At 47.4% G+C, this 24,775-nt stretch overlaps 1 protein-coding gene across 4 annotated transcripts in view; it reads left to right on the forward strand.

The window, feature by feature from the left end:
• Nucleotides 1-24,775, forward strand: part of KCTD10 (potassium channel tetramerization domain containing 10) — a 27,803-nt gene continuing 3,028 nt past the window's right edge. Inside the window, exons 1-6 of one of the 4 annotated variants that reach the window (XM_072802911.1) lie at nucleotides 1-243; nucleotides 6,642-6,855; nucleotides 15,574-15,743; nucleotides 18,641-18,730; nucleotides 19,063-19,115; nucleotides 20,173-20,368. In XM_072802911.1, coding sequence (XP_072659012.1) covers nucleotides 151-243; nucleotides 6,642-6,855; nucleotides 15,574-15,743; nucleotides 18,641-18,730; nucleotides 19,063-19,115; nucleotides 20,173-20,368 — 816 coding nt within the window. In that variant the 5' untranslated portion in view covers nucleotides 1-150. The remainder of the gene's footprint in view (nucleotides 244-6,641; nucleotides 6,856-15,573; nucleotides 15,744-18,640; nucleotides 18,731-19,062; nucleotides 19,116-20,172; nucleotides 20,369-24,775) is intronic. The other 3 variants (XM_072802909.1, XM_072802910.1, XM_072802908.1) reach the window with 3 other exon arrangements.

Raw genomic sequence — 24,775 nt, forward strand, 5'->3', positions numbered from 1 at the left:
CCCTTTACGAAGGCGCGCTCTGCGGGGCGGAAGCGCGCTGGCGCAGCGGAAGTTCCCGCCCCGGGCCCGCCTCTGCCCCCCGCTTGCGCGAGCTGGGTGTTTCCTGCCTCTCAGTCCGAGTTTGGAGACTCCTGCGTCCTCCGACTTTTCATGGTAGGGAGGGCGGTGCCCACTAACGGGGGGCTCTGGGCGGCCGCGAGAGCCCGGCAGCAGCAGAGCGGAGAGGGAAGGAGCCAAGGAGGGGTGGGTCGCGAGGAGGGGCCGTCGCGAAAAGGGAGAGGCCGATGGGGCGGGGGGGGGGTCGGGGTGGGGGAAGGGCTGTGGTGAGTGACGGGGGCGGTGCCCCTGGCTGTTGGGGCTCGGGTAGAGCATCTGGGCTTGGGGGAGTAGATACGTGTGGGTGAGCTGGGGGGGTCTCTCGAGTCTTGAGGACCCGTTGGGTCGGTGAATGTGGAGAGAACAAAGAGGGGTTGTCGAAGATGGACTCTGGGGTGGAAAGTGAGGGTGGGAGGGCGCTGCGCAAGAGAACGGTTAGGTTTAGAGAGCGGCGTGGGATTCCTTGGGGCGAAGCGTTGGGGGGGGGGGTCTTTGGAAGTTGTGGCTGCAGCCTCTCGGTTCCGGGGAAACTGGAGAAGGAGCTTCCAGGTGCTTCTGAACACGAGGGCGTGTTTGGGGGAGAGCAGGGAAGAGATAGAGGGGAGGGATGGCGGGGGCCTGAGCTCCAGGGACCTTGGCCTCGGAGGCCAGCGCCTTCAGCCCGCGCCTTGGTCCCTCTCCAGTCACTTCCGTCCGAGCCCGAAGCGGCCACACCTAAGGAGTTCAGAACGGATCTCCGGCTGTCACCAGCGGTCGGAAGGGTTCTGCAGGCGTGTGATCCTTGAAGGGTCTGTTCCCGAAATGGCTCTTTGGCCCTGGCTGGGAATGACCAAAGTCTAGCCTAGCTCTCTTACTCCTTTGCCTCTTGGAACACTGCCGAAGACGACTTAGCCAACCTGTATCTGATTTTGCTGCATCTTATGCAAAATAAGGACCACCTGCAGGGAAGGAGGCATTAAACCAGCAGTTCTTAAACTGACCTCCAGACTGGCAGTAGCAGCTGCAGAATCACCTGGCAACTCGTTAGAAACGGCCAAATCTCCTGCCTGCCTGCCTGCCTGCCTTCTTTCCTTCCTTCCATCCATCCATTCATCCAGTTATTCATGAGAGACACAGGCAGAGGGAGAAGCTGGCTCCTCTTAGGGGAGCCACAGATCAACACAACCAGGCAGACGCTCAACCACTGAGTCACCCACGTGTCCTAGAAATGACCAGATTTTTCAAGCCTTATCACTGACCACTGAATCAGTCTGGGGGTTGGACCCCTCAATCTGTTTTAACACGCCCTGTTAATGGGAGATTAATGATTTCTTGATTTGGGCTATGTAATGAAGGGAGCCTGAGTCAGAGAAACCTTGTAGTTCTGATTCTTCATTTTTCTCCCCTAAAAAGTGGGATTGGTGACGTCTTCCTCGCTGGATCCCCTGGGAGAAATAGGCCAATAGTTTGCATGATACACAGAGGGAGGGAAAGTAATTTAGCAGAACAATTGGAAATAGCAGTAGTGGCCCCGTAAACAAATTTTGGATGCAAAATAATGCCACGGTTATGTGGCTGATTTAATGCAGTTTGGTTGAAGTGGAACAGCAGATTTTCCTGAGTTGTGGAAATGCCCTTAGTTTGGGGAAGTTTTATAATTAGCTAAAAGGCAGTGACTCTTAGATCAAGCTGGTTAAAGGAGCACCTTAGCTCTGTGACTCTTAGCTGGGACCACATCTTAGATCACCTGAAGAGCTGCCTTTTTTTTTTTTTCTTTTTTTTTTTTTTTTTAAGATTTTGTCTATTAATGAGAGACACACAGAGGGAGAAGCAGACTCTATATTGGGAGACTGACATGGGACTCCCATGTCACAACCTGAACCAAAGGCAGATGCTCAACCACTGGGCCACCCATGTGCCCCCATGAACTTCTTAAATACAGCTGAGCTGCTCCCTCCCCCTCTGATTCTGATTAATTAGCCTGGGGTGAAGCCCAGGCATTGGTACTTTTACATGCATCCAGGTGACTGTAATACAGCCAGGCTGGGACCTCTGGTCTTAAGTTTGAGGGACAGAGGGGAAACTGCACTAAGGGCCAGGTACCAAGTATTCAAACATTCATTCCCTGAAGGTTCTTATGAAGATTATGGCTTTACCTTCGTTTCACAAGGTAGGAAACAGAGACTCAAAACACTTGTTTGAACCTCACACAGGAAGTGGTGGAACTGAGACTAGCCTAGGTTCTTCAGACTTCTGATCCAACCTTCCATACACACGTCTCCCCCAACACACAATGGAGACAGTTTCCACAGAGAGCTGTATGGAAAACACCCAAGGGTGAGGGGAGTGGTGTCTTTTTCTCCTATTATACTTGCCTGAGCCTCTTTTCAAGTCAACACTTTTCTTCCTTGGGCTGATTTTTATTTTTTAAGCATGTATACAGTTGTTTCCTGTCTGTGGCTCTGAGGCTGTGAAATAGGGGCTGGCTTTTATTTATGATGCTCTGGTTTAGTTTTATGTGTGGTCAGGAATTCACTGGGCCAATAGAACAGGAGGTTGGGGGAGCTTCTTCAAGATGATGAAGTGAATAGGTGTACAGAACTATTTACAGTGGTGGGCTGCAATTTTGGCTGCATGTTGGAATCACCTAGGGGAGTTAAAAAAATTTCTGTTGCTCAAGCCATACCCCTAGATTAGCTAACATCAGAATTTACGTGAATAGGACTCTGATGTCAGGTTTTTTTGTTTTTAAGGGGAGAGCCACTGTTTAGAGTCAGCAATAGGATACTCAGGGGAGATCTAACTGGATTAAAATTTTCAGATTGAATAGAATCCATAACCAATACCTCAAGTATTAATTTTATCTTTGTTTTTTGTAACCAGTTTTGCTCTCTCCTGCCTCACCTCCCCAACCCCATTAATGATGAAATCAAAACTTTGAAACAAGTGAAAAAAAAGCAGGATCCTGGTAGCAGTGGCTGAGGAGTCTTCTGTAGAGAGATGTGCTGGGGAGACTTAGTGTCTGCTGCTTTGTGTCCTTAGCTCAGTGCAATACGGGCTCAGAGACATGAACAGTCAGACTACCTTTCAACCAAAGACCATTCCCAGTATTGACCTTTAGAAGGGTGGGCTCCAGAAAGGTTCAGAGCTTTCTTTGCCTATTCTGGAGTCTCAAGCTAGATCAAGATGGTTTCTGCTTTATCTCTTAGCGATTCTGGTGGGTGTCTGTAGAGTTGGAAATGGTCTTCAGAGAAAAGATAATTGGAGACTTTGAGAGCATTCTTGAATAATCATAACGTGAGTCTTTGCTGCTGTAAGCCAGAAGCCATGCTGAGTACTCTGTGGCATCCCTCAGAGCAGTCCTGAGAGGGAGACACTGCTGTTGTCCCCCTAGACAGGGCTAGACTCAGATGATTTGCCTAGATTCCCACAACTGGTCAGTCAATGGCAGGACTGGGCACTTAAACTCAGATCTGACTTGCAAACCTAAACTCTTAGCCACACATTGCTGCCCATCTCTTTTCAAAGCTTGTTTTGTACTTGATGAAGAAGGAGGGATGGGGCACTCCTTTCTCAATTTATGTATTCCAGCTCTGTATATCTCAAGTACGAATGTTGGGAAAATGATGGGCTCAAGCCCAGACAGGACCTGCCCATGTCCTTGCTCTGTCACTGACCCACCTCCAGTGCCAGTGCACTTTGGGAACAACTCTGGGATGTGCTATCCAAATCTACAAGCCAGGGACGCCTGGGTAGCTTAGTGGTTTGGCACCTGCCTCCGGCCCAGGGTGTAATCCTGGAGACCCGGGATCGAGTCCTGCATTGGGCTCCTGCGTAGAGCCTGCTTCTCTCTCTATGTCTCTGCCTCTCTCTCTCTCTCTCTCTCTCTCTCTCTCTCTCTGTCTCTCATGAGTAAATAAATAAAAATCTTTTAAAAAACAACAACAACAAAAAACCCACAAATCTACAAGCTGGAAATAACGATGGCGGTGTTCTAGCATTGTTTGGATTTTAAATGTTGTATGTGGTCGTAGAGATGATGGTGCCTTCTGTGAAGAGGGCATCCAGGGGCTTTCTGGAACCATGAAAATGTTCTCTATTTTGATTAGAGTGGTGGTTACACGGATGCATATACTGGCCAAAACTCCTCAAATTGTGCACTTTGTGCATATACTCTGTTGCATGCAAGTTAACTTTAAAAAGGTATTGGAAAGTAAAAGTACATTGGAGTATACTTCATGCCTTTTTTGTTTCATAGGTGCCTTACAAAATGCTAGACCATTTCCCAAAACACGTATTTTTGTGTAAATTTAGATCTGAAAGGGTGCTTTAAAAAGTATTTACATTTTGGAGCAGTTTTCCCTAACTGAAAAACCCCCAAGCCTCACACCTGTAAGCCTTCACGTTCCTCCCCTTCCCTAGGTATTTAAAGTTTTGAGAAACTCTTTCTTCTCTCCAGCTACTTCTGTCATCCCATGGACAGAGTATTTCTGGGGCAGGGGGATGGTTGGTGATAATCATTAGTGCAGGGTTTCTGGGGACTGATTTCAAAGGAACACTGGAAGGGAGGGGGCACTGCTTTTTTATTACACCTTCTATTTCTGGCATTCGGTCACAGCCCAGGTGAGTTAAGCTTGAGCTTTTGAAAAATGTACCTTCTTGGGATATAGTCACTTGATGAAGCAAGAACACTGTTTTGAGAAAATACTTTTCTTTCCAGGAGCCCATTCTTCCTGTGCCATCCTGCAGGGCCCTGACATGAGTCCCCTAGTGGATGATTTCCAGGCGGCTCTTTTGGGTGGATGAAGATCGAGAGGAGGGTTGGCTCTTGCCTCTATTACCGAACGATGGACAGCATTAGTCCCTTCGCCCATTGAAAAATAACTTTTGTGTTTACCCGTTATAAATGTAATACATATTAATTGTGGGATATCCAAGCAAGATAGGCGTAGAGAATTTAAAAAACAATCCTTGGGGTGCCTGTATGGCTCAGGTGATTGGGTGTCTGCCCTAGGCTCCTCCAGAGCCCATGTTGCCCTCCCTGCTCAGTGGGGAGCCTGCTATTCCCTCTCCCTCTGCTCTATCCCTCGCTCGTGCTCTCTCTTGCTGTCTCAGATAAATTTTTAAAAATATTTTTAAAAAAATCTTTAAAAAAGAAATCCTTTCTCAGGGTCAGGGTATAGTTTTTTAAAGTTGTGTGCTGTCAAAACCTGCAGGAGCATGCTGATAGTCAAAGTTGGGTTTATTTCCTTGTGACAATGAGGGAGAACCCTGGGGGATCTCAGAGGGATTGGGGCTTGCCTTGTATGATTTTGGGGAGGATTCAGGGAAGTGAGGTTTTGCACTGTACTGAATGCTGTCAGGAAGAAGGGTTAATTCTGTGATTGGGTCTCGTAATTCCTATGTTGAAAGTGGGGAGAATGGAATGGGGCTAAAGCTCTAACTTAAAGAAGCGACAGTGAGTCAAATTGGTCAGGATATGGTGATGTTTGGGCAATGTTCTTGTTTTAGTCTGTACTCAGACATAATTATGGAGTAGTCCTGTTTATGTCTTGATCCATCAGGCACTGAGTAGCCTTGGCAGATGGTGACGTGCTATATGAATCGTCTGTGTTCAGTGGTAAACATACAGCCCCGAAAAGAGTGCCAGGCCACGTCCCTAGCTGTCAGGGGGCTGCTACCTCTGTACAACTCTGCCTGAGTTGTAAAGAATCAGCCCACTTCTGGGACATCTTCTCCAGCCATAGAATTTTACCTATAAAAGAAACATTCTCTTTGAGTACATAGGTACCAGCTACCAATCTCCTTTCCTAAGCCTGCTTAAGTCAGATAATATGTCCATTGCTTTGTGATGGACACAGAACTGGCAGTGCCATTAAGGAGACTGTCCTCAGATCTTGCTGTTTTGGGTGGCACTAGTACAGGAAGTCTATAATTTTGCAGTAAATTGCTTCCAAGGGTTTTTAATGTCTGTCATGTAGTCCTGAGAAACCTCCCCCTACCCCTACAGGAAGGATTAGGAGTGGTAGTTGGGATCCCACTCAATTTATATAAAAGTTTATTTCATCTGGAATTCAGCTGGTGAGTGGTGCATGACAAGGAAACTGAGAGAGACCCGGGCAGTGCTTTAAGCTGCTTTAGGATGCATCCAGGTGTTCGCTTATGTGTGGAACATGCAGAAGGGAAGTCCTCACAGCACAAGAGTTAGTGGTAAACTTGTGCTTGCAGGGTCAGCAGGTGAGGTCAGCATATGAGGCTATCTGGGTGGGTTTGGGGCAGCCAATACCCAGTTCCCACCAGTTGTGGGCACCCTGGTGGCCTAGTTGACCTCTGATGTTCAGAGAAGCCAGGTTTTGGGCTTTTGTTTTGTTTTGTTTTTTGGGGGTTTTGTGTGTGTGTGAACTCTTCTTGTGTTGTCAACCTTGGCAGCCATCTATAAGTTTTAAATGCGGTATATACTTGTGCCAGGCAAAACACATCTGGAGGCCAGATTCAGCCCACAGGCTAAAAGGTAAAGCAGGCCTGGTGCTGTGACCCTGGTGACCCTGTGTCTTCTCCACTGGCAGGAAGAGATGTCAGGAGAAAGTGTGGTGAGCTCAGCGGTGCCAGCGGCTGCTACCCGCACCACTTCCTTCAAGGGCACGAGTCCCAGCTCCAAGTACGTAAAGCTGAATGTGGGCGGGGCCCTCTACTACACCACCATGCAGACACTGACCAAGCAGGACACCATGCTGAAAGCCATGTTCAGCGGGCGCATGGAAGTACTCACTGACAGTGAAGGTAAGGTTACCCTCCAGGCTCTGAGGATGCGTTTGTGGTTGAGGACTTCCTTCTAGTTCCAGAAGGCCAACATTACATGAGCAATTGTCCACATACGTACAGATTTCCTGAGAAAATGTGCTCTCAGGGAGCCTTCAGAGTGAGGAACTGGGATACCAGATCCAAATGAGGGGATATCGTAAAGGAGGGTTTCCCTGATAGAGTGACATAAAGGCCGAGACGTGAAGAGGAGTTGAAGTTACCTGGGTGGGGACTCATAGTCTTGACTTATTTATTATTTTTTTAAAGATAGATAGATAGATTTATAGATTTATTGATTTATTTATTATCGACATAGAGAGGCAGAGACACAGGCAGAGGGAGAAGCAGGCTCCATGCCAGGAGCCCGACGTGGGACTCCAGGATCGCGCCCTGGGCCAAAGGCAGGCGCTAAAGCGCTGAGCCACCCAGGGATCCCCTCATAGTCTTGACTTAGTTGTCAATTTGCCCTGGGACTTTGAGGAAGTCACTTGCCCATTCCTCTGGGCCTCAGCTCTGTGAAGTGGTGGCTGGACTAGCTGCCCTGGTTGGTCTCCTGCCAGTTCTCAGTGATGGTTCTGTGACTTTGGAGTGAAATAAGAGAGAGAAACAGACAGACAGACATGAATGTTTTCTCTTGTCCTCTCGGGATGGTGACCTGACAAAAGCTCACAGAGCTGGACTTAAGTCTCAACTTCCTGTGTGGTAGCTGGTGCTCCTAATGAGGTGAGATTGGTACAGGGATACCCACCTCATGGGGCTGTTAGTGTGGGATTCGATACACGTACATTTAGTGCATGTTTCTTTCCGTTTTCTTCTGGGAAGTCACGTTTGTGAAAGGCAAAGAATTTTTTTAAATGATCTTACCGTAACTGCTTTCTACCCACCTGGAATAATCTGAGAGCACTTGGCAAGGGGGACATTCTTGCCTGGCTGGGTTGACAGGGCAGGTCATGTGAGGTTTAAAGATGGCACCATCCTTTACTACTTTGGCCTGCGATTGCTTAAGACCTGGCCAGATCACAGCCTGGCTGCACCCTGCCTTACCTGTTTCTGAGGTTGACTGTCGTGCTAATGCCTCTGCCTTCCATGTGACGTTGGTTCCTGGAAAGGTGGGCGAGTTTTGACACAAGCAGGTGGGATTGCAGACCTAAAGCCTGAGCTGTGCACTAGTTAGGGTGTTTCCCTCGGCGTCCTTGACAAGACCTGGCTGTGGGGCTTGAGGTTCTGCTTCCCTGGGCTTCCTGAGAACTTGGATTTCTGGCCAAACATCAGATAAATGAGGTTTGTGCCCCAGCGCTTCCTTCTGTGTGTCTCACCCAGAAAGCAGAGTGTTTTATGAGTGGGAGGATCCCCGTTGCAGAGCCACACCCAGCATCGCTGAGGAGTATTTGTAGAGACGGAGACAATAGTGCCCCAGATGCAGAAGGAAACAGACCTTATCTGAGAACCCAGGATTGTTGTAGCTTTTCTTCAGCCCTACCCAGTCTCTGGTGGGGCTTAGGAAAAGCGGCGGAGTCCCTTTGGAAGCAAAGTTGGAGCCTCATCTCCTTGAAGCCCTTGCTGGCTTGATGCCATACGGAGGAAGAGCTGGTCCTCAATCTCTTCCGCCCCCTAGTGGAAGGACACAGGGATGGTACCAGGGGTCCTGCTTGGGCTTCTGAACAGCTACTGGAGGTTGTCCTGTTCCCAGTGGTGCCGCCAGGACCCCTGGACCCCTGGTACCGCCAGGGAAGAAAGGCTGTCTTTGGCACTCTGACCTTGGCCGTTTTCACAGGGCTCCGCTAGAGCCCCAGCCTGTCGTGAAAAGCTCACCATGCTGCATTTTATGAGTGGTTTTTACCCTTCATTTTGACCCTACTAGGGGTGGTACTGTTGCTACCTTTCAGTAAGTGAAAGATCCTTTTTGAAAGCTGGTGGGGGATGGGGGGAAGCAGCTACTGAGCCCAGGGCTTAGTGGCTCTTACTCTGGGCAGGCCTTGGTTCTCCAAGGGCTCAGCCCCCAGGTCATGTTGCCTGAGTGCATCAGCCTTATGGGTCAACTGCCAGCTTTGTGTCTGGTCTTCCAGCCCATACTGTGCCAGGCAGCCCGATCCCATTGGCCCATGGTGAGTATGCCGCACAGCCTGACCTGGTGGCCTGAGTGCTCTCTCACATACACCCTCAGATCTACAAATTAGTGTAAATGTCCTGCTTGTCACAGCTGCACCCTGGGCTTTACTGTGCTCTGCAGTGATGTTTGCCACAAACGGGCCAGAATAGCAAGTGCACCTCCACGAGGCAAGCGGATACAGCAATGGGAGAACCTGGCTTGGGGGCTGAGCTCTTGGAGAACCAAGGCTCCTGTCCCATTACCAGTAAGTGATAAATGAGTCTAAATTAAATGCCACATACTCTTAGCTGTAACTATTTCCCTGGGCCAGAGCCGGGGCCCCAAACCCACTTACTGTCAACTTCCCTGCTCACAGATTGGACACACACAGTACAAAAGGCAAACAGGCAGGAGGGCATGGAGCAGAAGAGAATCTGCCACCCACCCTGGGCCCCAGACCTCACCCCAGAAGCAGTGGATTTCTCGGGCATCCTTCAGGGATTTCTAACAGCTCAGTTTATCACTGTTCTTAATGGGAGTGCCTGGCAGTTAGAAGACTTGGGAGACTTCGGTCTGTGGGGACTGCTCACTCCTGCTGCGGCCTGTCTGGTGGAGTGTCAAGGTGGAGGGAGGGGCGCTATGGGGGTGCTGGAGAAGCAAGCAGATCTTAGCAGTGTCTTGGGGAGAAGTGGCCCATTTGGCCTTGGGGATGAGTCTCTACACTTGTACCTTACTCCTGAAGGATGACTTTTCTAGGGAGTCCTTTCGTGGACTTCCCCACCCCGCCGCCCCCCGAAAGGTGCAGTCCCTATAATACTGGAATTTTTGCCTGATTCCTTGTCGCATGGATTGAGGAGGCACCTTCCCTAATAAGAGTTTTGCCTCAGTACTCACCTGTAGTTGCCTGTTTCATCCCTACTCTTTGGTACAGTGCTTTTCCACCCCCCACTCTCCGTTTCTGGTCTCTTGCTAATGTTTCTGGAATGAGGGAGTATGAGTGAACCAGATTAAAGAAGAGAGTCACTGATCTTATTATCAGCACACATTCCCTTGAAATCCAGTGGGGAAGTCAGTGTAGTATGTGAGAAACTGTAGTACCTGGTGGTTTCCCCAAGATCTCCATACTTCCTGCTTAAATCGGAATGCACTCTTCTGTAAAATTCTGAATACATTGGGAGCTTTTAAAATGTGATGAATAAAACAAACTCCCTTGTGCCCCTGTTGTGAAATGTTGGGGCTGGGAGCGAATGGTCAAAAAGAATTCTTGGGGCATCTTTGGTGCAAAAAAGGTGGCTTTTTTTTTTTTTTTTTTAATGATAGTCACAGAGAGAGAGAGAGAGGCAGAGACATAGGCAGAGGGAGAAGCAGGCTCCATGTACCGGGAGCCCGACGTGGGATTCGATCCCGGGTCTCCAGGATCGCACCCTGGGCCAAAGGCAGGTGCCAAACCGCTGCGCCACCCAGGGATCCCAAGGTGGCTTTTATTAAAGCCACAGGGACAGGACCCCAGGGGCAGAAAGAGCTGCTCCAGGGTTGTGAGGAGTAGCTGGTTATCTACTTTCAAGTTTGGAGGGGTTAGGGGTAGCAGAAGTCTCTAAGGAATTTGGAAGCAAGATTTCCAGGACCTTGAGGAGCTAGCTGCTGTTAAGGTCATTTACTACTATCTGCTTAACCCTTAGTCATGAGACTCTTCAGGTATCTTTCAGTGGGCCTTATGTTTGGAGGATGACTGCCCACATATAATGGGGGAGGGGGAAGGAAGGAGAGGGGTAGAGATAAAGCAACTTTCCAAAGGGATTTTTATATGTTAAAGATGATCCTGGAGGTCAGGCTAATGTCAAGTTGCTTATTGTCCCTAGCAAAGTATTAATAGAGAAGCAGTTGAGTTCCTGGAGGAAGGTCACTGCCTGTCTCAGGTCAGCTTGTCAATGAGTTGAAAGTTGTAAAGAGATTTCATTTTTTTCTGCATTTCTTTTGCCTTTGTTCTCCACATCACCCCCACTCAGACAAGGAATAAAATGCTACCTGGGCTGATGGCGCCTCTCTTTACATTCTTTGCCTCTCTCCCTTCCAGAAGTTAACCACTTGCCTGACCTTGGGGGTCACCAAGTGAATTTCAATGTCCATGGTGTAATGACTCAGTTGGAATTTCAAGATTGATGCCTGGCTTCTCCCCAACACTCTCACCTCCCAGAAAGCTAGCTCTAAGGGGCATTAGGACTTTCAGGAGCTCTGCAGGAGACTCTAATGTGTGTCCAGTGGTGAAAACCGCTGATTTGAATCTGCCAGTGAATTACTTTTGCTATACTGTTTCTGCCCCTAAACAATGTGTCATTGGTGTGTTTTCCAACATTGTGTAAATGATGTAACATTGTCATCTCTTTGCTTTCACAGCTTTATGCTTGTGAGATGGAATCATCTAGGTCAAACATTCCTGCTAAGTGTTCCATTCTGGGAATATACTGTAGTTTATGGATCTATATTCTGGTGATGGTTGTTTAGATTGCTTCCAGTGTTCACTGTTTGGAATATTACCTTTCTTGAGCACTCTCCGGGATATATGAGCTTCTCTATGGCAGAGAGTCTGGGAGTCTGGGAGTTATTCCCAGGAGAGGATTCCAGGATGACATCCGTGGCTTGGTTAGTATTAGCTGTTGTCCCTGTTTATGCTCCCCACATGGTCTGAATTTGTGCCAACACTGGGCACTGACAAACTTTCTGATTATTGCCAATCTGATGGTTATGATCTAGTACTCTGTGGTTTTATTTAACATTTCCTAATTTCTAGTGTGTTAAGTATCTTCTTGTCATTTGTGTTTCATCATAGAGCTGCGTGATTGCATCTTATTTACACATTTTCCTGTTTTCCTTTATCATCTTCTTGCTTTATAAAAGTATATATTCTGGATCCATTTCTTGTGATTTTATGTTGTAAATATTTTCTCCCAGTCTGACTTGTTAAAGCTTTTTTAATGGTATTTTTTTAATACCTTAAAGTTTTTACATTGTTTATTTTTTACATTTAGGTCTTTGATCTACCTCATTGGTGCTCAACCAGGGATGATTTTGACCTCCAGGAGACGTTTGGCAATGTCCAGAGACATTTCTGGTTGTCACGGTTTGGGGGTGGGAATGCTGCAGGCCCCTAGTGGGTAGTGGCCAGGGATGCTGCTAAATACCACACAATGCACTGGATAGGCCCTACGTAACAAAGAATGATCTGGTTCAAAATGTCAGTAGTGCCGAGGCTGAGAAGCCCTGCCCCAGAGATTCTGATTCTCTGGAATCAAAATGAGGCAGTTTCCTAGAATTGAATTTGTAACAAGCACCTCTGGTGACTTACGAACAGAAATAGAGGATAAAAATCTTGGGATGCTAAAGAGAGGTCCATGAAGCCCCTGCTGCCCTGTCCATGGAAGTGGAGGCAGGGAAAGGGGCTGGGAGAGGGCAAGCCTTGTGGCCCAGTCCCCTGTCCCTGAGAGAAGCCTTCTCTGGGGTACCCTGAAAGCCACTCAGGCTCTCCTGAGGGCTGGAATGTGCCCCTTCTGGACACTGCCGCCACTCTGTTCTCCACTGATGATGAAGAGATGTGGGAAGGGCTCATTATCAAAGACCTCATTTGAGTGCTGCCAATAAACCTTAGGAGTTATGCTGTGTGTCCCGTACATTCTCTCATCATGCCTTTGTGCCAGCCCTCAGGGGTATGAGTTTTAGGAGAGGAAACTGGTGGACAGAGAGGTTTGGTGCAGCACCCATGTCATCCAGCAAGAAAGCAGCAGAACTGGATTTCTAATATAGGCCCTTGCTCTTAACCACTGGGTTGTGTGGCACCTCCCAGACCATTCCAGAGCCTCCAGGGCTGTGCCTGCCTCTTATGCTCTTCAGCCTTGCCAATGGGCCACCAGACACCAGGCTGCCCTGACTTGTGTAGACTTCTGAAAAAGCCTGCATGCTCCGTGGCAGTGGGACAGGCTCTCCACAAGCAAGGAGCGGCTTAACTTCCATTTGCTTTCCTACATGCTAGGCGTTTGAGCTGTTTCAAAGGGGTCGATTCCGGCTTTGAAAGCAACTGAAATATTTTAAAATCAGAATGCTAATTGAAACCTCCTGGCGAGCCCGCCGGCTCCTTTGCCCTTATTTGTCTAAAATATGATTCCTTCACCGCAAGCATTTCCTGACAGCATTCTTGAGCTGGAGCCCAATGTCACGGTCTGCCTATTCGTTTATGGAAACTCTGGACTGTCACTTGGATAATTGATTTCAGGGGCTCCTGCTCTTTCTGAGCAGCTAATTTATCCATGCATCAAAGGTGGAACATGGACATTTTCTTCCCCGGGTTGCTGAGTTAAATTAAGGTTGCCATTCCTCTGAAGACTGAGGCTCTACTCGTCTTCTCAGTTCTGGTGGAAGGAGCTTTCCTGTGAATTTCTTACTTGCTTTTTGTGGTCCAGTTCTGCCTTTCCAACTTTCCAGGTTCAGTGGTCCCTGAACCTCTCTGAGGCTCTGTTATCTGTGGACGGTGCAGGGGACTGAGCCTCCTTCTAAAAGAATAGTTGGGAAGATATTATGGTCCTTCCACACCTTGTCCACTCATTGGAAGAAAAGTACTTGATCCAGGGTAGCAGAAAGGTCGCAAAATGCTGGTCTGTATGCCCAGGGTGCCCTGCAGATGGGTTTTCTTTGGCCTAGAATGGATTGATGACCTCTTGGTTTACCACTGTTTAAAAATCAGGAGGTTTCCCGGAGAAATCTGCATTTCTGGCTTCTCTTTGGAATATCAAAATCTCATGCAGCCCTAGGCCCACATTCCTGCCCAGCAGTTCTTGGCTGAATTGAGAAGAGCCTCTCCATCTCCTATCTCCCAGGAGCAGGGCACGTGCTCTCTCTAGTCAGCCTCTGGGCCCAGACCCATCTATACTCATTTATGTTGCTTGCTAAGGACCCCTTTGGGCATCTGAGCTACATGACAGATACTCCATCCATACTTGATTATCTCAAATGTAGAAAAAAGCAGTGGGATAAGGTCCAGCAGTCACTGTCAGGGTGGTGTGATTTACCATGGTTGTGAAGGCCTCTTCCTTCCTTGAAACCAGAGTTTGACTTCAGGCCACGCATTTGCATTGTGTTTGCCACACTGGGAATTACTCTTCCCACTGTACTCAGGAAGCCATAGCACTGTGGAAGTACCAAGTGAAAGCCTCTGGAGAGACAAGCCCAGACATTTAACCAATGGTCCAGGAGCCATGGGCTGAGGAGTTTGTAGGATGGGAGTATCGAAATGGCCTCACAAAACTCCTAGTGATTGTTGTAAATACCAAATAAATATATTGCCCTATAACCCTGAGAACATCTTGTCAAGGCTGGATTGGGGAAGGGGGCAGTGGATGGCCTTGTGACTCTGGATATGAAAGAGGTGTCTTTGCTGCTCTCGGGTTTTGTGTCTGAGCCAGAGTCTGGGATTCTGCGGAGGACTTGGGGCAGAACATCATGGTGTTAAAAGTGTAAGTGTGGGCCCCTTCTCCCAAACTGAGCAATGGACAAGGAAAGAGGGAATAAAATTACGGATTCCTGTTTAAACCTAAATGCACTGTGCCTTCGTATCCTCTCACCTGACCCCAGGGGACAGGAGACCTGGGGAAGCCCCTCGCTGGGGTTGCCCTACTGGCCTGGGGGAGGGGGTACTTCTCTACAACCTGGCTTCTTTCTGAAGCCTCCTGTCATCTCAAGACATACCAGGTCTTTGCCTCATCCCTACCTCTCCTTTTATGTCCCTCCACTTCTCAGGCTCTAGTATTGTTTCCTCCTACAAGTAACACCCCCCCCCCCCCATAATATTGGCATTTCTGAAGAGGAATTGTAAAAACTTGGAGATCCCTAGTGGAGGTATAGCAGCCCAGTCCCCCCAAATGGAGAGGTCATCAAGAAGCTAAAGGGCTCAGCAGTTGACACATTTTCCCATAGTTAATGAAAACAAATTCCATCTCCCCATGCTAAACTGAACTGCCTAGGACAAGTTCTTTCTGGTTTACCGTCTTCTCTCCAGTGGCTGTCACTAGCCAGTAAGTACTTATTTGGGGGAGTTAAAGATGGAACATCCTGGGGTGGTATTGGTGAGTGTCAGGGATCCCCCTTGGGAGCCAGAGGTTGCAGTCTTCTGCCTCCTTAGAAGTGGCTCTGTTATTTGGAAATCTAAATAAAGCACTGTAGAAAGAGGGAGAGTAGATATTTTTACCTCAAGCTTTTCCCCTACCATTGAGTTGTGTGGTCATTTGGACCCATTTTATCCAAGTGTAGTGTACTTTTGGGATGTCTAAGGGATTTTTGAGGATATTTTAGAAACACACTTTTAGGCCTCAGAGGTTCTGGCATCCAAAAGAGCCTGAGACCAACCGAGTCTGTGGTTGTGGCCTGGAGACCATTGCAGTGCTTCCCAGGCAGGGCTTAGTCAGCCTTTTGCTGATGGCTGGGCAGGTGGTGCTGCTCCCCACTCTGTGGTCCTGCTCTTCCCTGGGAGGTGGAGGGGGCCAAGAGACACCCCATTTGTCCTCAGCACCTTCCAAGAGAGGAGTGCCTATGTGACTAGGCCCCCCTTTCTCCTCCCACTACAGGCTGGATCCTTATTGACCGGTGTGGGAAACACTTTGGTACAATACTCAACTACCTTCGTGACGGGGCGGTCCCCTTGCCTGAGAGCCGCCGGGAGATTGAGGAGCTGCTGGCAGAAGCCAAGTACTACCTGGTCCAGGGCCTGGTGGAAGAATGCCAGGCAGCCTTACAAGTAGGTATCACCCTTTTTTCCCTGTAAGAGTTGGGAGGTATCAGGCCCAATTGCTCTCCTCATTTTCTTCCTCTACAAAATGGGGGCAGTTCCTACTTTATTGAGATGTAAGAGTTCACAAGTAACCCTGGAGCTTCTGTCTTCTCTGGTCAGTGACTCTTTAGAGGCTTCCCTGTAATGCTTAGGCCACTCTGGCTTTCAGTCGCTGTCATGTTGGGCCATTATATTGTATATCGAAACTCTTCAGTATGGGGTATAAAACCTAATCAGTTTTCTGGACACATCTCAGGACTTACTCTTACCCAACCAGTTGTCATTGGGAGCCTCATATAATCTCTGTAGAATCAGACACCCCTCACTCCTCAGGTGGACCTCGGGAAGGACCATTGGGATCAAGTCATGATAGTAAAATCCCTGTAAAACCAAAATGCTTCTGGATATAGCCAGCAGCCATTTATTTCAAGCCAAGTTCTAACATGGCAGAGAATCAGAAGAGTCCCTTCAGGTTGTCATAGGAATTGGATCTGTATACCTGAGGCTCTTATGTCAGGCCACATGTCTGGCCCTCCACTGGAGCAGTACCCATACTGCCTACCTCCTTGAGGAGCTATTGTTTACACATACCACCTCTACCCTGAGAGTCTACAGCCTTTAGGTTAGTATTTTTAATTCATTTTTGTTTGTTGAGGAAATGTATACACATCATACTTTTTTGCTCCATTAATTTTTTTTTTGAAGATTTTATTTATTATTTATTTGAGGGGGCAGGTAAGGGATGGGGAGAATCTCTAGCAGCCTCCACGCCAAATGCAGAGCCCGATGTAGGGCTCAGTCTCACAACCCTGAGATCATGATCTGAGCCAAAATCAGGAGTTGGACGCTTAGTCAACTGAGCCATCCAGGCGCTCCTTCTCTGTTAATTCTTTCAACAGTTCTGTTTACTTTCGTATTTCTTACGCTATTCATTTCAGTTTTCAATATTATCTACTGGTGTACAGAGAATTAAAATTTAGCTCATGTACTACCACCACCCCCAGTCACTACAAATCTTTTATGTACGCATATTCCTTCTTCTCTTTTCCCAATATAGAGTTTATCACAGCTTTGGTTAAGTCAGTATTCAGAGTTTACTTTGGGATCTCTAAATATTGTTAACAGTTAAGCCACAGAGTATGCAGTGAAAAATGTCTTTATTATGCAACTTTCAGTTTGCCAGGGTTAGTGATTGCCTCATTGTTTTGTCTGCTTAGTTTTCTAAGTACATATTCCTGATTCATCCCTAAATGGTCAGAAAGGTCAGTCTCCTATTGGTGTGTTCAGACACACCAGTGAATCTGTTCTCCTTCGTCTTAGAGACAAGCTCTCTGGGTTTCCTTTCTGTGTTTTCTATTAGTCTAAGGTTGAACCTCCAGGACTACCCCCTCTCAGTTTCTGTTGCTTTTATCTTCCTGTTCTACATTCTCATAGGTTTTCTTCAGCTTTATCTTTTCAACCCTTCTTTTGAACTTTGCATTTCTAAAGTTCTCATATTTCTAACTTCCAAGAGCTTTTTCATGTTCTCTGAGTGTTCTTTTTTAAATATAGAACACTGCACTTTGTTTCATAGGATTCATATCTGTTTTCCTCTGTCTTGGAGTTTTCTTTCTGCTGCCCTCATCATGACTCCTTCCCTTTTCCTCTTTATTTTGGTTTCAGTCTCACGATTGAGAGACTTTCCACATATAATCTGATGATCTTTGGTCTGTTAAAATTTAAGAGTAAGGTTCTGAAAAGCTGTGTGTGGGTGGGTGGGCTTTTTTGTCCAGTGGGCTTTAGTGTGGGTGATAAGGCTCTTTCAGCAGGGACTCCCAGTGTCAGAATCTGTAAGCCTTTTCCTGAACTGATCAGATCCCCATGGGGGAATGTTCCACTCTCTTGCCTGGGTATAAGCCTGACTGGCTGCCTTTAAGATCTGAATAGGAGGGGATCCCTGGGTGGCGCAGCGGTTTGGCGCCGGCCTTTGGCCCAGGGCGCGATCCTGGAGACCCGGGATCGAATCCCACGTCGGGCTCCCGGTGCATGGAGCCTGCTTCTCCCTCTGCCTGTGTCTCTGCCTCTCTCTCTCTCTCTCTTTCTGTGTGACTATCATAAATAAACAAAAATTTAAAAAAAAATCTGAATAGGAGAAGGGGCTGGGAGCTGGAGCCCACCATTTAGTTTGTGGACCATTCACTTAATCCCCCCTGTTTTCGGAAGAACAGCTCAACCCTGTCCTCATCTCTACAAACCACTCCAGAAGAGTAGACATTTCTTTTGCTGTTGGCAGCGGCGATAGCTACAATGGTGGTAACGGTGGTGGTGGGGTCTCACTGGTGCTTCTGCTGACGGGCTGGCTATTCCCTGCTCTTGCCCTCTGCCCACCAGCAGTCAGAACTGTTGTTTGAAAAACTTCAAGTTCTTTCCCATCTGGTAACTTATGTTTCGGCTTTCTCTTTCCCCTCAGTATTCCTCATCTGCTTCCCATCCTCAGATTTTCAACATCGTTTGTCTGCAGACTTACCCTCTCCCGATCTTTTTCTCCATATAAGCTTAGACTGTTGAAATTCTTCTACAGTTTTGCAGTGGAGTGCTTTAACGGCTGATATTATATTTCATCTGTTGTGTTTAGAGTTTATTTTTAAGTGACTCCCTGGGCTGTGTAAATGTGTCTCACCATCATTAGGATTTACTGAGCGCCCTGGCCAAAGAGCAGACGTCTACTGGAGAACTCGACTCTTGGCCGTCCCCCACCCTAACTCCTTTCTTCCCAGCGCTGGCAGTCCCATCTTCCCTTGCCAGAGCCTGTCTTTGCCTGGCAGGCCAGCTAAATAATCTGATGTTGGGCAGGCCTCCTAGGCTGAAAGCATGTTTTGTTCCAGCAGAACAAAGATACTTACGAGCCTTTCTGCAAAGTTCCTGTTATCACCTCATCCAAGGAAGAGCAGAAACTTATCGCGACTTCAAATAAGGTATGTTGGAGGCACCCTTGTGGCCGCTTTTTTTTAGCTATTGAAATCATGAATGAGGTTTGAAATAGAAACCTGTAGACGTGCCTGAGCAAGGCTGAGGAGGGATGAAGAATGGGCACCTGCAGTTCATCTTGTGTTGCGTCTTCCCCCCTCCTCCCAATTGTGAGTCCTACAGTCTCCCTCTCTGTCCTCCCACACCATCCCCCAGTCTGCCAGCTATGCTTAGCTGCCTCCTTGACTTGATGGTAGGGTCCAGCCCTGTGGGAAGCCCATAGTCCACAGTACCTCCACTCCAAGTGACTCTTATCTTTCTTTTTTATAACTGCCTTCAGCCAGCCGTGAAGCTGCTCTACAACAGAAGTAACAACAAATACTCATATACCAGGTAAGGTGTCAGTGAGAAAAACTACCCACATTGGCTAGGAAAGTTTCTGCTCACACAGGCCAGGCCCAGGTCCTCCTGTTATCTTCCAGGGAGGGTAGCCCTCTGTACCTCAAGGATGCCCAGGGGAGGCAGATGACAGATACTAGATTGAATTCACACATATCATAAAGGCTGCCCTTTTAAAGTATATAGTAGTTTGGTGGTTTTTAGTATATTTACAGAGTTCAGCCATTACCATGTGCCTATTTTGTGAACATTTTCATCATCTAAAAGAGACCACTAGTCACTCTTCTCCCCACCCCCTGGCAAACGCTGCTCTCTGTTCTGTGGATTTGTCTACTGGACACTTCATATAAATGGAATCCTACAGTACATTGCCTTTTGTGATTAGCTGGCTTCTTTCACTTAGCATCACGTTGTCGAAGGTTCATCTTTGTTGTGGCAAGTGTATCAATACCTCATCCTTTTTATGGTGGAATAATATCCCATCATATGGATATTAACTGCATTTTGTGGATCCATTCATCAGTGCACAATCAGGGTGGTTTCCACCTTGGGGCTATCGTGAATATTGCTACAAACATTCACGTACACGTTTCCGTGTACATGAAGGTTTTTATTTCTCTTGAGCATATCTGAGAGTGGAATTTCTGGGTCCTGCGGTAACTCTAGGGTTAGTCATTTCGGGACCTGCCAAACTGTTTTTCCAAAGCAGCTGCACCATTTTATGTTTCCACTAGCAACATACATGAGTTTCTAGAATGCCTTACGGCTCTTGGGACCATGTGGTCTCAGCTGCAGAGGGCTTAGTGAGGTGACTCAAGACCCATAAATGGACCCAAGATGAGAGCCTTCCTCGAGCAGTTGCATTCTGCCACTCCTGGGGCTCCCTCCACACTCCGCACCTGGTGCCTGTGCTCACAGGCCCCAAGTTGTCCACATTTCCTCCTGGCTACAGCAGAGTACTGGCAGAGAGGTGACCTTAGAATGGGATGTAGAGACACTCAACTGCACCTAGTAGCAGCCTGCACTCACCTTCTCAAATGCTCTCTTGCAGCAATTCTGACGACAATATGTTGAAAAACATTGAGCTCTTTGATAAGCTTTCTCTGCGCTTTAATGGAAGGGTCCTGTTCATAAAGGACGTCATTGGGGATGAGATCTGCTGCTGGTCCTTCTATGGGCAGGGCCGCAAGATTGCTGAGGTCTGCTGCACCTCCATTGTCTATGCCACTGAGAAGAAGCAGACCAAGGTAAGTGCTCTGAGGGGGTGGTTCTGGGTGACTAGTCTGAAATACTACTTGTACAGTTTCCCTTTCCCCGGAACAAAAAAACTTAAGGAGAGTTTTTAAAAAGGCTTTCCTTGACACATCATTGCTCATTGTGAAAATACTCAGCTTTTTGGGGCCCCGGACAGAGTTACATGCAGGCCTTGGAGAAACAGAATGGTATTTCCTTCCTCTGACGATTGGCAGACAGGGACAGTCCTACTGCAGTCCAGTCTTTTTGCCATAAACATGGATTCAGAGCGGTGCTAGGCCAGCTCAGTCAGTGGAGTAAGCAAATCTCGATCTTAGGGTTGTGAGTTCGAGCCCTACTTTGGGTATAAAGGTTACTTAAAAACAAAACCTTAAAAAAAGTCAATTCAGATGTATCCTTTTACCGCTGTCACCAGGCCAGCATGGTCTCCTGTCAGTGACGGTACACTGCCTGTGCTGTTTCTCACCCTCCGTGTACCACCATTTCCCGCCAGCATAGCTCCCTCCCATCTCAATCATCAGAGGAGCCGTGCTATCTTTAAGAGCTTGGCCTTGGCCTTCTAGTCATGACCTACGATTTACTGCTGTCTGTCTGTCATCTGACCCCCTGACCTAGAGTGGCCCTCCAGCCTCACAGGCCTGCTGGGGGTTCTGTAGCTCCCAGGCTTGTTGGCTTCCATCCGAGCACACAACTGCCTAACAGATCTGGACTCTGGATCCACTGTGTCATCCTCTCCCAAACCGACGGACTTGATCTCTGTCACTGTGCCATCCTACAAAGCTACATCATGCCACAGTGTGCTGTTGGAGATCTGATCCTCTGTGAATTGAACTTCATCTCCTTCGGGTCTTCTGCTTGCTTACCCTTCTTGGGCTGTGCAACTTGGTATTCTTTCTTTTTTCAAAAAAAAACCCTACAGTGTACTCTGTCACTTCTTCTGAACCTTTCTAAGGGAACCCTGATCAGGGACTTGCGGTGGGTCTGCTGGGCAGGTTTTCATGCACAGATCTGTAGACCACCCTGTCAGGCTACCATCATCACTGCAGCTCCAGGGGTACACAGTTCTCTGATTCTAGAGCTGGCCTCAGGAGAAAAGACGAATGAGAGAGTGAGACCACAAAGTAGACACCAAAGCTCTAAGCATTTTTAAACTTTTAAAACATCGTATCATCAGTATTTAGAATATATCCCAAAAGATACTTATTGATTTAAGAGAGCCAGGAAGGGAAAAGCACTGAGGCTCCCTCTTTTTTTTTTCTTTTTTTTTTTTTAAGATTTTATTTATTCATGAGAGACATAGGCAGAGGGAGAAGCAGGCTCCATGTAGACTCCATCCCGGGACTCTGGGATCACATGCTGAGCTGAAGGCAAACGGTCAACTGCTGGGCCACCCAGGCATCCCGAGGCTCCTTTTTCTTTCAAAAGATCCCAGGGAGACCAGAATTGCTTGCTTCTCTTTACTGCATTAGCCACCCACACCTCTTTTCTCCTGTGAACTTTTTTAGGGCTGTGAATTCTACTGGTAACTAATTTCCCTTTCTTGCCAGTTAAGTTTTGTTATATACACGGGCTGCTTTTGTCCTTGGATATTAACAGGATAGTCATTGCATTGATTAAACTTTAAAATACTGATTTTACATTTTCAGAGTTTGACAGGGAGGAAAGAATTCAGAGACCACACGATCTGATCCCAGTCTTTTGTAGATGAGCCGACAGGTTCCAGAGCAGCCCTGTGCTTGTGTTTTTGAAATTGGCTAGAGGCAGGGCCCAGGATGGCAGGCCAGGGCCCCTAGCCACAGCTCCCTTTGCTCTGCCATCCTGTCCCCAGGGGCTTCTTCCTTTCTCTGGAGGAAGCTTGTGACTGGCTTTCTAAGGGGTTCATGTTGGGGAATGGCTGCCCCATAGGGGTGCCTCCTTCTGCCCCATACCTCCAAAGCTGAACTTTGGAGCCAATACATGTTCTCTTGTTTCAAGTAATTGGGCGGATGTTCCTTTTGGGGTTTTTTTGAATTGCTATTTCTTTCCTGGTACAACCTTCAGGTGCTCTGCTAATTTATTTATTTATTTATTTATTTATTTACTTATTTATTTATTTAAAGATTTTACTTGTTTATTCTTGAGAGACACAGTGAGAGAGGCAGAGATGTAGGCAGAGGGAGAAGCAGGCTCCATGCAGGGAGCCTGATATGGGGCTTGATCCCAGGATCACGCCTTGAGCCAAAAGCAGATGCTCAACCGCTGAGCCACCCAGGTGCCCCTCTTTTAATTATTTAAATGTCTTCTCTGGTTCAGCTGGAAAGGCTGTGGCTTGCTGAAAGTATGCTTTAAGTAGATCTATAATACATGTCATCCTATTTGGTTCTGGATTCTGACTTATTGGGGACTCAGTGGTAGTACAGCACAGAACCCACCCTCTATTGGTCTGTTTTGTTCTGTTGTTCAGATGGTATCACTTCTTTTGTTCTTCTGTCTTCAAGTTCACAGACTCTCCTCAGTCATTTCCACACTGCCGGTGAATTGGGGCTTTTTTTTTTTTTTGGTTTCTGTTTTTGTGTTTATCTTGGTTACTGTATTTTTTTTTTTTTTTTTGGTTACTGTTTTTTTTTTAATTGTACAATTTTTATTTCTTTCTTTGTTCTCTTTGCTGAAACTTCGTATGTCTGCATTTGCTTTAAGAAAGTTTGCCCTTGGGATGCCTGGGTGGCTCAGTGGTTGAGCATCTGTCTTCGGCTCAGGGCCTGATCCCAGAGTACTGGGATCAAGTCCCACATTGGGCTCCCCCAGGGAGCCTGCTTCTCCCTCTGTCTTTCTCTGTGTTTCTCTTGAATAAATAAATAAAATCTTTAAAAAATTAAATTTAAAAAATGTTTGACCTTCCTTGTCGGGACATTTTTATAATATCTGCTTTCAACTCTGTCAAATAATTCCAGCATCTTGTGTCATCTTGGACTTGGCATCGGCATCTGTTGATTATGTTTTCCCTCAGGAGTTGAGATTTTTCTGGTTCTTCATTATGCCAGGAACTTTCGAATTGTATTCTGAATGTTACAGGGCTCTAGGCCTTTTTTAAATTCTAACAAGCACATTGATTTTGTTTGTTTTAGTGGGCATTTGGCCCACAGGTTCCAACCAGCTGTGGTTTGCAGTGCCAGTGACAGCCCTGTTTCCAAAGCCTTCAGGCCTGGGCTGCACCGAGGGCTAGGCTGTGTCCTGGGCAATGATCTCCCCCATGGCTCAGTTCTGGGTGTGCTGTTGAGGGACAGATGGACAGCTGGGCTCAATCCCAGGAGTTCATGCAAAACCTCAAGACACTGCTTTCCCAGGCACCCCTCCTTCACCATCTTTTAGTGCTTCCCGCTTCCCTGGGGCTCCCCTTGTTCAGTCATCTGGCTGGAAAGGTGGGGCTTCAGTTCCCCAATCTGCCTCACACTGCCTGGGACCTGATCTGGCCCTGGAGCCAAGCGGCATAAAGAAGCAAGAGAAAAACAGAGATTTGCTCCATCCTGATGAGACCACAGCTCTCCTAATCAGTAAGGAAGGTTCCCCTTCAGAGTTAGGACTCCCCCAGGCTCTGGCCATTGCTGCCGCAAGATTTTAGGGGGAACAGATAGGGGTGCAAGAAAAAGGAAAGGAAAACCGGGAACACTCTCTAGGTGTTGGGAGGTTCTGGTGGCCCCCCTGGAGCTCTCTATGCTGATGACCATTGCGGGGTTGCAGGCTGCATTAACATCCCTCTGGGCAGTAAACTCACTGCTGGCCAGGCATTATTCCAAACTCTGGCCTCTCCGCTGACCCCCGCTCTGTCTGCTGTGATTTCTGTGTCTCAGTCCTCAGCCACTGCACTCTTTCTCCTGGTTTTGTGGCCTCAGTAGAAAAGACAGAGTAGAGCGTGTTCTCTCCATTTCTCTTTGAACCTCAGAACCCTGCCTTGAGAGCAGAGGGTGTCCACCCTGTGAGTCAAGTGCCCAGGGCCCATTTGGGCAGCCCCGTCTGATTCACAGAACCTAAACCCCGAAGGGCAAGCAGCAGACATGCAGCTTTGCCAAGCAAGAGGCGTCATGTCCTTTTCAGCCAGTCCCTGTTCAAAACATGGGGCTGCACTAAAGGCTGCCTGAAGGTGTGGAGCAGCTCCAAGTGTGCAGATCTGTAATTAATAGAAACCTGTTGGAAACTACCTAATTGGTTAATTTCATTGTTACGTTGTTGTAATTCTGTGCTATGGAAGGATTTCCTAAGTTAGGGGAAAACAAAAGGTACAGAGGAGTGTGTGATGGGCCACCTTTTGTGTGTTTTAAAGTGCGTGAATATTCATGTGTATAAATGTACATTTGGATGTACTGTTTCCCTTTTGTTTCTTGTGTAAGCACTGTGTGTAAGTATTGCCTCTTGAAAACAAAAAT

Source organism: Canis lupus, chromosome 27 (assembly GCF_048164855.1).
Source record: "Canis lupus baileyi chromosome 27, mCanLup2.hap1, whole genome shotgun sequence".
In the NCBI taxonomy this organism is placed as follows: domain Eukaryota; kingdom Metazoa; phylum Chordata; class Mammalia; order Carnivora; family Canidae; genus Canis; species Canis lupus.